At 41.3% G+C, this 15,837-nt stretch overlaps 1 protein-coding gene across 9 annotated transcripts in view; it reads left to right on the top strand.

Moving 5' to 3' along the window:
* Positions 1-15,837, top strand: part of agap1 (ArfGAP with GTPase domain, ankyrin repeat and PH domain 1) — a 187,092-nt gene that overhangs the window by 125,643 nt on the left and 45,612 nt on the right. For all 9 annotated transcript variants that reach the window (XM_076880498.1, XM_076880500.1, XM_076880499.1 and 6 more), the window contains 3 exons: positions 5,645-5,749; positions 11,543-11,711; positions 13,519-13,683. In XM_076880498.1, the coding sequence (XP_076736613.1) occupies positions 5,645-5,749; positions 11,543-11,711; positions 13,519-13,683 (439 nt within the window). The remainder of the gene's footprint in view (positions 1-5,644; positions 5,750-11,542; positions 11,712-13,518; positions 13,684-15,837) is intronic.

The following is a 15,837-nucleotide window of genomic DNA, read 5'->3' as shown; positions in this document are numbered from 1 at the left end:
CTAAGCGTTTTGCATTTTGCATAATTTTAAAAAGTTTACATTTGTTCAGTATTGAACGGCAGAAATTAGGTTTTCTTTTCGGAAGTCAATCAATCAAAGCTTTATTCGTCACATGCAGGTTGCCCTGCAGTGAAATGGGACACCCCCCCCCCCCCCCCCCCGACCTTACACATATAGCACAGACATTACATGGGGATACAGGGAAGTGAGCAAAAGGAAAAATACATTTATATAAAAAAGAATTTTTATGAATCGATATCACGTTATCCAAGCCAGAATCACTTTTAATCGATGAATCGATTATTAAAACCCACCCCTACCACCGACGGATCAGAATCAGTGAGATGTCGCCTTTCTCACCCGATGGCACGGACACGGTCGGGGCTGAAAGCCGACAGCTCGCTGATTTTGTGTTTACGCCCTTTTTGCGCTGATTCTGAAGCTGTAGGTTTTATCTCACTCCAAACAATATTGACCGAACCAGCAGCAAAAGAAGATCCAAACTACGCTTCACAAACACATCGTCATGCTGTTTTGCTTCCACCACAATAAAATCACACTTCTCTCTCTCTCTCTCTCTCTCTCTCTCTCTCTCTCTCTCTCTCTCTCTCTCAGTGTACTTCAAGAACAGTTTCCTGTCTAAAAATCTTTTTTCTGCATTATTCACTTGCTTGTCACGCACAAGTCTACCGTTGTTTACAGTGATGTCGGCTGCTGTTTTTTTTCCTTTTACTTACTTCCGAACAGAGAGCCTCATATCTGCTGTTCAAAAGGCTACTGAGCAAATTAAAACTTTAAATTATGCAAAATTGCAAAACGCTTGGCCGTGTCTCTAATCCAACCTCTGTGACTTTGCTCTGCTTCACTTCAGCAGCATAATGTTCATATGTTGATCCATGGTTTTCTTTCGTTTTTGATCTACTGCAGAATATTTTTAGAAATCCCAGGCCAGGAAAATCACCTTCATGTTTTTCTGTGTTTTATCCTCAGTTACTTTGACACAAAGGCATCTGCTGTGATGCTTACACCCTTGATAAAGTCTCGCAAGTGTCAGCTTTCTTTTTGTAGATATAAAAACATGGAAATGTACTGATGCATGATCTGAATTATAATATTCTGACTGTCTGAGGCAAAATTCCCCCAATTCTAATCGAATCGGAATCGAATCGATGCTAGAAATCAGTGACGATACCCAGCCCTAGTGGAAAATATCCGTAAAATTAATTATACAGAACAGCTAGAGGATTATTTCAGGTAGTAGTGATCTAACTTTAAGCCAGAAAGGATAAAAACAGACTGAAGGGCAGAAAACAATTTTGACCCTTTAAAAGCTAAAACTGGGGCTTTGTAGGGAATTTCTGTCTGTTTAAATGGACAGAAATTCAAAAGCGGGATTAGATCCTTCTGTTCCTACTCTTTTACACTTTAAAATTAAATATTGCTCTGCAATATATGTATTTTGTATCATGTATCTTTTTTTTTTAATCACATTTGCTTTCACAGTCTGTACAGATGTAATTGCCATATTAAACCATATTTTTCAGGGGTATTTTGAACGATCATATCCGCTGTGGAAGTTATTATTGCTTTCCTTTTTTGTTAGCAGGGATACTCATAAAGCTATGGACAAAAAACCTTTTAACAAAGGTTTACTTGGCCCCACAGGCGTGATAAATTTTAGGAGTTGATCTGGATCTAGCATTTTTGGAGAGATTCTAGATAGAGTTTTCACCTTTATCATGTTATCTTTAGCAACAACATATCAGGTCTCAGATGGTTAAAGAGGCGTTGGCCCAAAGGGTCTCTGTCGAATCCTTGATCCAGGTGAAGGGCATGACTTTTCAAGCCAGTGAAATAAGAAACAGCTGAGCAGTTTATGTGCTTAATAAATTGTTTTCCTTCCATTTAATGTACAGAAAACTTTTTATTTCAGAGTGAAAAATTCAACTGAATCAAATATAAAGACCATTAAAGAAAACCTTATTTAAGCTTCCAGACATTCACATTTTGGACTCAAACGCTCAGAAAATCTCCAACAAGTGTAGACAAAATAGATCCAGCGCATAGTATCCTTTATTTTTTAAATTAGAGCTCTAATAAAGAACTGAAGGAAAGGACACTGACCTTTGCAACAAGCTTGATGTTCTGAAGAAACAATAACTAAACAGCTGAGCTTTTTGAGCATACAGCTACTTATAAAAACTAACATCTGTATGAAAATAGCTGCATGCACCAACTCCAAATTCCACCAACTGCCTTCTTAAGGCTTAAAGTGTCTAATAATTCAGAGGTTTAGTCAGTGCTATCTTTTTTTCTTGGTTGGTTACTGTCACAGGTTCTTTATTCCTCTTTTCTTTCCTTCAGCATCTTAATATATTTTCTTAACAATCTTAAAGTATTCTTTGCTTCAAATGATTATCGCCAGTGTTTACTTGTCAAGGTGAGTTTACATGAGTGACTCTAATTTCAATCACCCGTCCCTTGACAATAAAAATCCCTCTTGAGTGTTGAGACTGTAGATTTATCTGTTAAATGATCCGTCTGATGGATTATAATTGAAAAGCCCGCACCACAGTTATCTGACCTGAAGTCTTATTGGATGATGGTCGTCATGTAAACACACGTCCTCTCTGGCTGGCTGGCTCTGCCGGGAAACATGTTGGCGCTCGCTCACTAACAGGCAGTAATGGATGATCAGCTGGCCTGACAGCTGCACGGCTGCCGGCAGCTTTCACTTCAGAGCAGCAGGAAGCTCGTCAAGTCGTGTTTAGCGCACCGTGGGGAAGCCCTGTTGTTACACACACGCATACACACTGCTCTGTTTCACTTCCTCGTGACATGAGCTGAAATTAGTGGAATCACTGCTGTCGAGTGTCTGTGGGGAGTTCACTGTCTGTAATACCAGCAGGACATTTGAACATCTATTCTGATATGACCTAAATTATATATCACTGTATTTTTGGGGGGTTTTATGGTGATATAATTATACAATTTAAAGGAATGTTCCACTCAAGACATGCTTCTATCGGTCTCTATTATGTGTTTTTGGGCTCTAAATATGATTTTAAATGAAACATAATCCTGACAAATGTAGGTTAATTCTCATTGTTAGCAGTAACAGCTTTGAAGTATCACTTGATGTCTGAGCTGAAGACAGACTGTTAATAAGACATCGACATAGCTTAGCTTAATGTCCATTGTCATTTTGGTATCTTGTAGCCAAAAAGATGCAAAAGTAGAATGTCAAGATGTCATAAACATATTTATTTCTGCTGTAAAGTTGGTCATCTTAGAGTCTGAAGCTGACTCACTCAAATGGACGTTAGAGGAACTGTAGCTAATTTGGCTTGCTGTGTTGTTGTCACACAAAAAGGCTTGTGTTGTTAATGGCACTAACAGAAGGTTAGAAGGTTAGCTCAAGGTTTGGTGCAGGAAACTGTAGAATCTACCTACCCTTTTGCAGGTTTCCTGAAGTTGGCCGATCAAATTAAACTTATCACTTATCAACTTGTTCACTTCTGGCCCCAAAATCCAATAAGGCTGTGGACAAAACACCAGCCTTGAGAATTTAGATTGGATCTTCTGAAAACAATGGGTTATATCCTTTTTTTAAACAGTCTCTAAATGTAAAACGGTGTCCTACCCAACCTTACTCTGTGTTTCACTGTCTGTAATAGAGGTGTATTATTTTATTAATACAAAACTAAAGGCCTTTCTGGGGTATTTCTAGTTTATTCAATCTTTTATTTTCTACTTTGCCTCTGGTGTCATCCTTACAAGACGAATTTCAGTCTCATATATTACTCTTGAAAATGTATTTTAGACCTTCCAGGGTAAAAATTGGTCTCCTTTCTTTCATAGCTCGCCATCTTGTCCTTTCCTCCCCTGCTTCTGTCACTCTGAGACGTTTCTTCATGGCATTATGTCACCGCCAATTACACTGAATGCACCATCACTGGCGGCGAGGGTCACCCCGGGCCTACCGCGCTATCCCACCACTACTGACCGCCTTAATGAAAGCTGAGCGGCCGGGGCGCCGGCGAGCAGGCTTCTGTCCATCAGCCTGGCCTGTCCGTCTCACTCCCCACTTCCTCATCTTCCTCTAACTCCCCCTCTTCCTCCCTTCACGGCTGGACTCTATTAATACCCTCTGTCGGAGTGTTAATGTTGTAGAGGTCCAGTGAAGTGACACGCGTGGCAGCGCGGCTGTAATTGCTAATCAGCGGACAGTTTTATCCCCCCTCCTCCCCCTCTTCCCTCTGCCTCCTCTTTTTTTTCTGCTTCTTTCTCCTATTTTGATCCCGCTCTCTCGCCTTCTCTTTGACCTTCCTGCTCTCTCTCTCTCCTAATGAAGTGTGGGCGGTGAGCGGGCGATCGCTTGGCCTAAACGGTCAGTCAGCCGCAGCTGATGTGCGTAGGAGAGAGAGCGAACAAAAAGATAGTCAGACAATTAAATGAGCGCTGATTTCCTTCCATCTATTCACATCCAGCTCCTCTCATCTCTGATCTTTTAAATGTTGTTTCTCTCGTTTCGCTCATTAGCTTCACTCAGCCGATTCTGGACGTCATTTAGCTCCAGCGCGCACAAAGATCGAGGAATCGAGAGGCTTTAAAATGCACAATTAGGACTCAAAAGTGGACAATAATTTCCATATATTTTTTGTCCACTTTTGAATGGAGTTGTGTTTTTTTTACTCTCTTTTTGGTTCTGTATGTGAAATCACAGAGACATTTGAGGCTAAAGTGTGCTTATAGTTTTGTTTGTTTGATATTGCCAAAGACTGGATCACAGTCGGATCTTAAGCATACACACGAATCCCCCCCAGCACGAAAAAGCTAGGTTTTCCTAAATGAGTCCCTAAATATTTCCATTCATTTCCAGCAAGACTTCACTGTCAGTAACTTTCTATTGGGATGTCTTCCTGCTCACTTTGAAATCAAAGATTCTTTTTTCATTAACTGAAGAAAACTACCATGTAAAGAGTCAAATCTCCTGTGATCAAACCAGTAATTTCTGTATCATCACCAAATTTAACATTGAAACCATCAAATAAGTTGGTAATCTGTTCATTTCTCAAAATGGTTGTACTGTTCACCTTCAGCTGTTCCAACCTTTCCATTAACACATTCATTACCTTCAATAATATCTCTACAAAGCTATTATAAATTTTTAATGTCAAGAAATGAAGAAAAGAAGCGACGTCGTCAAAGTATTTTATTAACAGATTTAGTCAGGTTACAAAAATGACACCAGAGCTCACTGCATGACCATTTTGGCCTCACTTTGGGTGACAACAGCGAGCATACACTGCCTGTTTGGATTGTGGCATCTTCCCTGTATGTACTCCCACTTGACCATAATGGTGCGCCACAGCTGTTCTACTTTTGCTCTGTCGGTGTGCTTGGGCGCTTGATGGCCACTTTAACCAGAGCTGGTCGAGCTCACCGACGCTGCAGAGCTGCCGTTCAAGACAGCGACGATGGAGTACATCTACATACCGAGGAACTTATCGGAGAGGCTGCGGATTATCATAGTGGAGTTCAGAAATTTCTTTTGCAGATGATGATGCTGTTTATGTTCAAAGTGCACAGCTGCATTGAAAGGCGTGTGCTGACAGTGTGTTTATCTGTGTGTTTTCTGCAGGGCATGCTGCTGAAGAGGAGCGGTAAATCCCTCAACAAGGAGTGGAAGAAGAAGTACGTGACGCTGTGTGACAACGGTCTGCTCACCTATCACCCGAGCCTACACGTAAGACACATACACAATTGCACAAACACATACAGCCACTGTGAATGCTTATTAGACTGCAGCGCTCTGCCAGCCTGCACTGACCTCCATCTATCTGCTGCTCTTCATCTCTCCCCTGCGAGTGTGTGTGTGTGTGTGTGTGTGTGTGTGTGTGTGTGTGTGTGTGTGTGTGTGTGTGTGTGTGTGTGTGTGTGTGTTGATGGCTTGTGTATTAATTAGGACTCGTCATCTGTTTGCCCACGTCGGCGCTGATGATGTGAATATCATCTGTAATGTCTCTGCTAATTGCCCCAGCTCTCTGCCCTGTTGGCACAATATCCTGCCCCCGACGCTGCTTTATTATCTCTCACACACACACACACACACACACACACACACACACACACACACACACTTTTTTGTGTCTTTCACTCTGTCTGCTGCTCGTTTTCTCTCTGTCCTCTTGCTCAGTCTGAAGTCAGATTAGATAGGTTTTTGCCACATTTTTGTTGTGTAATTAACGTTTTTTTGTCTTTTTTTTTGTTTTCAAAGAATTTTGGCCACGAGTGCATATCAATTTGTTTTATTTTGACTTCTTTTTCTTTTATGTTAAAATGTAGACATACAGTTGTTTTGTGCAAAAAGATGCTTTACAAAATCACAAATTTGATCATAAAAATGAACACAAAAAGCATTTCAGTGTGTAATAGTGTTAATACGGTTACTTTGTTTTCTTTCTTACTTGTTGTGAAAATGTATTCATAATTTTCTTTAATTACATCGTATTTTCCATGTGGGCATTCTTCAGTTCAAGATTGCGTTTTAAAGTGGTTTAATTAATCTGTTCATCAGTCGAAAACTGGAAGAATTTTCTGAAACTGTTTTAAATAACAAAGAAAGGAAGCCAATTTCACATATTTAGAAGCTAAAAATCACAAATTCTAAACTAAACATAAATGAAATTTATTGATTATTTTTTAAAAATACTGTTTACAGTGGTCCCTCGTTTATTGCGGGAGTTACGTTCTAAAAATAGCCCGCGCAAGGTGAAATCCGCGAAGTAGCCAAGTTTATTTTACAATTATTATACATGTGTTAAGGCTACAAAACTCCTCACTACACACTTTATACACTTTTCTCAGTCAGGCACGAATATTTTCACACTTTTCTCTCTTATTTAAACACTCAAAGTTCAAACCTTCGTAGAATAATAAGTTCAGTATTATAGAATGAAACCACCCACGGTTGCTTTTGATGGTGCAAAACGTTTTGTCAACATGATTGTGTTTGTTGGGGGAAAACTTACAAACATACAGTACAGCACTTCAGAGTCACACTACTAGTGATCGAAGAAATTTGACCAGCTGGACGCATTCTGTACTGTACAGGAGACACGGCATGAGATTGATTGACAATGGTCTACAGCCAATCAGGACACAATGTGCTGTAAAAAAAAAAAAAAAAGAAAAGGAAAAAAATGCAAAATTGCACAAAAAAAATCCACGAAACAGCGATGCTGCGAAAGGTGAACCGCGTTATAGCGAGGGACCACTGTATCTCTTATGAAGCGGCGATATTTTTGCTTTGAATCAATAAAGGAATACATGTATGAACTGCACTGGAGGTGACAGGATAAGGTTGGGGTGGATGGAGCGGTTGGAAAACAGTTGATTGACCACTTGATAGTGCTGGGGTCACTACAAGAGATGGGAGTGAAAAATACTGTGGAAAAAATGAGTAAAGGACTCTATAGACATCTGATTTAGAAACATTGTAATTTAGGAGTATGCTCGCTTTCTTTTCATTCTTGTTGGTCTCTGCTCAGTAATTATGTGTTTTGGATGGTTTTTTGGACTTATTTGAACTGGTTTTAGCCTTCATTTCACTGATTCAGGGTTGCTTGGACATCATGTTTGATCTCTTCAGGATTCAGATTGTTTTGTTTGACAACGGATGGCTTGTTTTGTGCAAAGCTGATCAGAAAAGCATGAAAGGTCCCCTCCATGTTGCCTGGATTTTCTTGTTTTAACCCACCGACAGACAAAAAAGTATCTTAGAACCTGAAAATATTTGTTTTAGGTTGAAAAATGACCTAAATGAACAATGATTAGCGCATTTTAGAAGTTGCAGATTATTGTTATGCTGTTCTTGACTAATTGACTATTGTTTTTATCTGCAGAAACATTAAATCACAAATGATTTGCTCAGACATATCCACACTTCACCAAACTGCACACGTCCATCAGCCATTAGAGCAGCTGATGCAGTAAATTAGTGTTAAAACTCATCACTTAACACATCAACACACACAAACCCCCTCCAGCACCAAAAGCCAGGTTTTCCTGAATGCTTTGCATCTGCAGCTCCGGCGTCAATTAACGTGTTTGCGGAGGCTAATCGAATGAAACTCAATCAGCACCACTAATTGCCCGACTATGTGCAAAGAAATCACATTAATGCCGCTAATTAAGTGGATGGCAATAGATGCCACCTAATTGCCAAGAAAAGTCTAAAGAGGAGAAGATCAGGCCAACAAAAGGCGAGAGTAATTAATCGCCTCTTGTCACGATGTGACTCTGAGCAGTGAGAGTTGTTAAGAGCACTTAAGAGCAGAGATTTTTTAGAAACTCTTGTGCAAGAAAGAATGATTAGAAGTCAGTTTTTCTTTTCTTTTTTTGTGTTCATAAGCCTGAAACTAAGGCAAAGAGCTAACCAACGCTGAGTGAACACAAGATAGAAACCAAGATGGTCTTAAAACATTCATTTTTAAACATCCCAAATCCAAATGTTCAAAACGAAATCCAGCAGTAAAAGTAATAATTGATTAGAATTAGAATAGAAAGTTCTAACTTCAGTGAATCTTAAATGCAAGTTCAGTTTTTAGTCTTTAGATAATAACTTGAAGACACTACAGTTTTCTGTCTATTGAGATAATTTTGCATTAAAAGCAATGTACATTTACAGTTTGCATATCAACAGATGTAATTTATAACACAAACCATAAAAACCTGTTATGTAATGTGTTTAAGTTCGTTTAGGCTTTAGGTTTGAACATGGATTATAGATCTCTTCAGGTTTTTTGACACTGGTTTCTGACCTGGTTTTGGGCTTGTTCAGGTAGGTCCTAGGCTTAGTTTTAAACTTATTTAAGGTGGTTTTGTTTTTGACTTTGTACTTGGTATTGCACCGATTTTTATACATGGTTTTCAACGTGGACGTGTTTAGGCTAGCCTTTGCACTTCTTTCTGACCTGGTTTTGGACATGTTTAGATTTTGTTTGGGACCTAGTTTTAGACCTGTTCAGCCTACTTTTTAGACTTGGTTTGTGACCTGATTTTGGACATGTTTAGTCTGGGTTTTGGGCTTGGTTTGTGACTTTGTTTTGGACATGTTTAGTCTGGGTTGTGCATTTGGTTCTGACCTGGTTTTGGACCTGTTCGGGCTAGTTATGGAGCAACTTTGTACTTGTCTTTGTAACTGTTATTAAATTAGGTTTTGTACCTGTCATCTCTGCACCTTCATCACTTTCTCCACATTTTCAGTCTGATCGCAGAGCTTCTTCTTCTTCTCCTTTATCTGCTGTCGTCTGTTTACCAATCGATCGTGTTGTGAAGTAGTTCGCTCTTTATGGATTCATGTTTCCTTTGGCGTCAGCAGTATCCAGCTCTCAGTTCATGTTGCATTTTTCACACTGATGCTGCCGTTAATGCGTCCATTTATACTGACTGCACGCAAACACACACACACTCTTAAATACACTTTCTTTCTTCCGCGTTCATAAGCTGACAACATGTTCTCGTCCTCTCTCACACACACACACACTCGTCACCACCTGCTGTCGGTTTGTTTGGTCGATACACACATCCGTCCTGGACGCCGCTGCGTGGTGTGGACGATCGGGCCGATGATGAAAGCTCTCAGATGCAAATGGAGACTCAATTACCTCGGTCAATCTGTCGGAGGGGTGTGTGTGTGAGTGTGTGCGCATTTGTGTGGGTGTGGAGGGTTTACCCAGCGGGCCCCTGGCTCGAGGGCTCTCCAGTGGCTTGTTAAGACACCGTCGAGAGCACTTGGCTTTGAATTGGCCTTTTGTCAGCCGAGCTGCCAGAGGGAGGCGGGAAACACTGAAAGAGTGTGCGTGTGTTATAAATGTGTGCATTATTATCCAAGTCTGTGCAATAACAGCAAACCGAGGATGCTTTCTGAAATAATGCCACGAACAGTTTGCATTTAACAGTAATTACTTCAACTGTATAGAGCAGCGCAGCTCTAATGAAAGCTGTAGTGTGTCAGAGATGAACACAACATTGACAAAAATGGGGAAAAATAAGAAACTTTATTAGTTGGTGTCAAGCTTTGGTTGAGTTTAGGTGAGGAATCCAAGTGGAAAGTGAAAGAGGGTTTGGTATTTGCCAGAATACACTGGAACAGGTTATCGTCTTATGGCTTATTACAATTTTTCGACATTCATAAATAGTGAAAAGGAGGCGATGCAGGAAGTTGTGGCTCAGTTTTTCTTTTTTTCAGGTAAATCAAAATAACTTCATGTTGCTTAGATCAGGTATCTGCTCTGAGGTTGGATTTCAGTCGTTACGTTGGACTGATTTTGGGTTATGTTTTTGGACACTATTTAGACAAACTCCCACTTGGTTTTGTACTTGGCTTTGGGTACGTCTTTGGAGTGTTTTTAGGTTCGGTGTTTCCCTTTGGTTTTATCTTAGTTTTAAATAGTTTGTTTTGGCTTTTATTGCTTTGCTTTTGTCTGGTTTTGACCTTGATTGGTTTGGACATATTTTAAACTGGTTTTATAAAGTTTGCTTTGAACCATTTTTGTGGCTGTTTTGACCTACATTTAGACTCATTTATTAGCTTGGATTGGGAATCGCTTTGGGTTGATCTGGACTTGTTTTGTCCTGTTTTATAGTTGGGGCTTGGTTTTATACACATTTGTAGAGGTTCACTGGCTGGATGTTCTCGACTCATTGTCCTGCTATGGAACATCTGGATCCATTAGATAGTTCTTTGTAATGGTTAAGAATGTGAAATAATTATTTTTTCTTCAGATAGAAAAAAATATATACTTGTAATAGCCTTCTTCTCCAAACCAACACTTATTTCCCTTCTCTATGTCTTAAAAATATATATATCAGACTCTCTTTTTAATCCACAAGCTTTGTTTCTCATCACCACCTTGATCCTGAAGAGGAGGCCGACCTCCCAAGGTGCCGTGCTTCTCTTGGGTCACCACTGATTCTCTGCCACCGTCAGAGAGGTGGGGGTGGATTTAACAAGCGCCTCTCGTTCGTCATTAAACACCACTTCTTGTCTGATCCATCCGGTCTGGACCGGAGGGGGGCTCCTCGCTAGGGGGGCTGCCGAGGCCCCTGACAGTGGTCGCTCTTGTTTCAGGCACATTGGCGAACGGGCAGAGCCAATCAGAGTCCGAGTGTTGGGCCACTTCAGTGCCGCTTTAAGGGATTAGTGTTGCTTTGTTTTCATTGTATGTTTGACGGATTTGGGAGGTTTATTATCCCAAATAATCCCACTCGTGTTGATGAGATCGCTTACACGCACACTTCATTTTACTTGCTTTGTGTTTTGTGCTCTAAGTGTTGTCCCATGTGTTTGTTTGCTGTCAGTGGGCCTGCTTGGTCAATGATTGCATGTAATTACATTTTTAAAATGCTTTCTCTGGTTTAAACGGTTGTAAAATGTCTGAATACTCGTACGAATAAAAATGGGTTTGAGATTCATGTAGGTTTAAAGATTACGGGACTTCAACACAAAGTTTGAATTCTGCCTTCTGTTTGTCAGGACTACATGCAGAACGTCCACGGGAAGGAAATCGACCTGCTCAGGACCACGGTGAAGGTCCCGGGGAAGAGGCCACCGCGCGCCGTATCCACCTGTGCCGCCATGCCGAGCCCCAAAACCAACGGCCTGACGAAGGACATGAGCAGCCTGCAGCTCGGACAGACTTCAGGTGAGGCCTGCAAACTGACACCTGAGAGCGTCTGTATCAGTCCTTCAAACCTTTCAGCCATAGGTATAAGGGAGATCTTTGTCACACCCCTCCTCCTCTGTGATTGGACGGCAATGATTTACCTGAAATTCAACTTTTTTTTTTTTACTGAACACCCGTTTACAATAATCAGAATTCATCATCTAGAAGTGCATGCTCTAACGTATCTAATTTTTCAAAACAAAAGCCATAATTACTTATAAGGAATTTACCAGGATGCATTTAAATCTAAATAAAAGTTTTCTATTTAGTTTATTGCAACTTACGTTTTCAAAAATATTCACTCCTGCTATCAAACATCCAATCAGGAAGTCCATTTGTTATAGTTTAAAGTAACGAGTCTTTACGTCAATTTTCTATTTCTTGTAAAATGATACCATAACAACAATAGGTTTTCACATTTCTCCTACTGTTATTGGGAGAATGATTAAAACTGAGATTTCTATTGAGACAAACTAACATAAAGAAAAAGAAATTTGCATTTATTTTCTAAAAGTGTCTTTGAAAGGCTTAAATGTAACTGTCAGCATTCACACGTAGAAACCAACAACGTGTTTGGAGGTAAAAGCGTTGTGTTAAATAATGGAAAAACTGAATCAGCGTTATTGAAATGATGTAATAAAAATGAGCTGAAATATGAAAACATAAAGGAGTGAACATGAAGTCTCGCCTCCACTCAGCAGCGATTAGCCCGTCATCAACACACTTGTTTCCTAATTGTGCTTCTAATCGCCACTCTCGCTCTGACATCATAAACACGAGCGTTGTTTTGTTCGTTCTGAGTCAATAAAGATTGATTGAAAGGAGGAGGGGAAAAATCTGCAGTTCAGCCTCGAAGCAAACGTGTCTTATCACCTGAAGGAAGACGTCGTAAAACAAAAGGTAGAGCGTAATCCTGCGTGTCACACACACACACACACACACACACATAAAAGCAGCGCTTATGAGGCTTAAATCTCTCTCTCACACACAAACACACACACACATGCGCGCGTGCAGGAGGCCCGAGCTAATAGCATGAATATTCAGTGAGCTGTACTCCATGTACTAATTATTGTCATGAATATTAATGCCATCAGAGTCCTGGCTCCATTCAGCCAGCACCAAGAAATGAGCTGTAATGAGAGAATGAGGAGGAGGAGGGTGGGGGTGACTCACCCTGCTGCTGGACCACACAGCCTCTCACCGACTCGAGGGTTTGATTTAAGCAGCCGGCTCGTGAGAGGCTGCCTTTTATGGCTCCCTCGTGTTTCTGTGTGAAGTAAATGAGAGTGTGCGTGCACGCCAAGGAAGGAAGAGCAGGTCTGCAGATGATCTGTGCCACGCTCGGGACGTTTGAAGCTTAAATAGCAGCACGGGCTTTAAATGTGATTCTCTGGTCATAAGAAACATGCTCAAGTGTCAGTTTTCTTCAGTCAGCTGGTTAAAATGATCAGAATGCCGAGCTAACTGTACATGGAGCCCGTAGTTACTGCTCCCAGCCTGTAGAGGGGAGCGTGACAAATTCAATCCAAAAACTCACCTTCCTCCAGTGATGGAGTCCACAAACCAAAGGACAGCTATGTCCATCTTTGTATATTCAGTGTATGGTGCTATCGTCAGGCTTCCTGTCATTGTCCAATCAGAGGAAAGAGAGCTGTTAGGAAGGAGGTTTCTTAAAGAGAAGCTAACGCAGCTTTTCTCACAGAAGTTATGAGTGATAAGTGAACACTGCAGGTATCTGAATCTTCCTTATATGCCGCATTGACGTCTCCACTTTGTGTTTCAGGCTCGGTGACTAGCAGCTCGTCGGTGTCGCAGATGGCGAGCGGCGTCAGCTTGGTGTCCTTCAACAGCCGCGGCACGGAGGGGATGCACCAGCGCTCGTACTCCGTCTCCAGCGCCGATCAGTGGACCGAGGCCACCGTCATCGCCAACTCTGGAGTCAGCACAGGTCAGTGACCGGCACGCTCACGCAGAGTCATGTGATCCTGAGTTAAACCGCAGGTCACACGAGAAGCTACACAGATGGGACTGAAGGCCCCAGCGTGGAGCTACGCGAGGGGGACTATCATTTGTCTCCCATTGATCCAGCTGCCAGACCTCTAATACTGCCTTAACTGTTTGTCAAGCTAATGGACTGTCTGTGTGTGTATGTTGGTGTGTGTGTCTGTGTGTGTGTATAGGTGTGTAGGACTTAAAGCGCCAGTATTAACCAAACACACACACAGAGCAGGAAGCTGAGACTGACAGCTGTCAGGCTGTGTATGAGCCTGATGTTAAGCTTGAGTGGCAGCTCCTTCTTTGGGGCCTCCAGCCTTCCTCAAATAACGTTTAAAGCTGTGAAACGCTCTCAATGGGCTCCCAGGGGCAACACAAACACACAGTTTCTATAGGTGTAAGGGCACTCCTTTAAGGTCCCTGTGGATCCTTAAAAGGTACTTTATGCAAGAGTAAGATATTAATTAACCTTAAAAATGGTGATGAAGTCATGAATTCTTTTGTCAGAGATCTGAGAAATGTTACAGATCTTACAGCAATATCTGAAATCTAAAAAAATAATTGGGACAAACGAGTAGTCAAGACTTACATGTGTTAACTCATCACTCAGTTCTCAAGCAGTGTCGAGGCCAAAATGATAGGAAATAATTATAGAGAAGAAAAAAATGAGAAAAACAAAGATATTACATATTAAATAAGCTAATGAAAAGATAAGTAGTAATATAACATCTTAAAAATACAGAAAGGAAATTAAAAACAGAAGTAAATAAACTGAGCATGTTAAATAAATAGGAGGAAATACTGCAGATTCAATCATTTCCGAAATACTCCTGTTTATATTTTATTAGGTGGGGTCTGCCCTCCATAGATCAACTGTCAGAGTTAATAATAACTACAAAACTGCTTAAAACATTTGTATTAAACAGTGCAAAGATGCAAAAATAAATAAAATTCTGCAATAAATAAATACTAAAATTAAGATTAAACTCATGAAAAAAAATTCAGTTTCTGCTTCTTCTTTGAGGTTTATTAGGCTCACAGGTGCTTTGCCGCCACCTTCTGGAGCATAAAACAAAGAAAAGTTTGTAGTCTTTGGACCAGCTGCTTCTTCTTCTGTGGTGGTTTGTGTGGTCTGAGCAGCTGGTGTTTAAACTGTTGATGAGAGAAAATACACCACAGAAAAACAATCAGAGTTTGGACTGAGAGAGAGTGCAGCAGGATGAGGTGGTTGTGGGGGTGGGGGCAGCGGTGGTGGGGTTTGACGTGGATGGAGCGCGGCTTGCAGATGGGAGGGCCGTTAATCCACGGCGGTTAATTGCGCGCTCGGGGATGGCATCTTGTCAGCAGAGATAAGTTGTCACATTTTCCACTTGAGCTGAGACTAAACGATTGTAAAATAAGTTATGGCCGTCCTTGGGGCTGTCTGCTGTTCGGGGATGCGCCGGCCAGCAAGCGCTCGACAAGATACGTTTGTGTGTGTGTGTGTGTGGTGTGCACACGTGTTTCCATCTGCACACACAGATACACACCGCGCCCGTGTCAGTGTGGCCGCCGCGCCGTGATATTGATGGAAGCTGAATGTTATTTTATTCTGCCGCTAGTCACAGCTGTCAGCAGCCGGCGTGAAGAGTGGAGGGCAGAGAGAGAGAGACTCCACTCACTGTGCTGATAGCCTCGCTCGCCCACAGGTCTGAGCCTGCATGTCGACCGGAACGGGATTCAGTATAGTTTACTTTAATCCATTTGGACCCCGTCAGTGGTGATTCCGGATATTATATATACATATTTATACATTTACTGTTCTGCTTATAAAATAGAGCAGTCGAGGTGTGAGGTTTTGCGCTCAGATTTACTCAGCTTCTGTTCTGTGCCAAAGAGTTTTGCCACCATGCATATTAAGGTCATTAGTGAAGTATCAAAGGTAACTGTGCAGCAGGATCAAGAGCTGAAGCCAGAGTCAGAATGAAGAGCAGGGAGTCCTGTATCTGATGGCCTGGACTTCACACAATCCTGATCGCAATATCAGCAGTGTGAAATTACAGGAAGAGACAAAAGACTCCAGTTTAATCCCACTGATGAAGCAATTCCTCCATAACCTGTAAGTCAA

This window comes from Maylandia zebra, linkage group LG23, assembly GCF_041146795.1.
Source record: "Maylandia zebra isolate NMK-2024a linkage group LG23, Mzebra_GT3a, whole genome shotgun sequence".
NCBI lineage: Eukaryota > Metazoa > Chordata > Actinopteri > Cichliformes > Cichlidae > Maylandia > Maylandia zebra.
The sequence above is the reverse complement of the archived record's forward strand: the minus strand, read 5'-3'. Positions and strand labels throughout refer to the sequence as shown.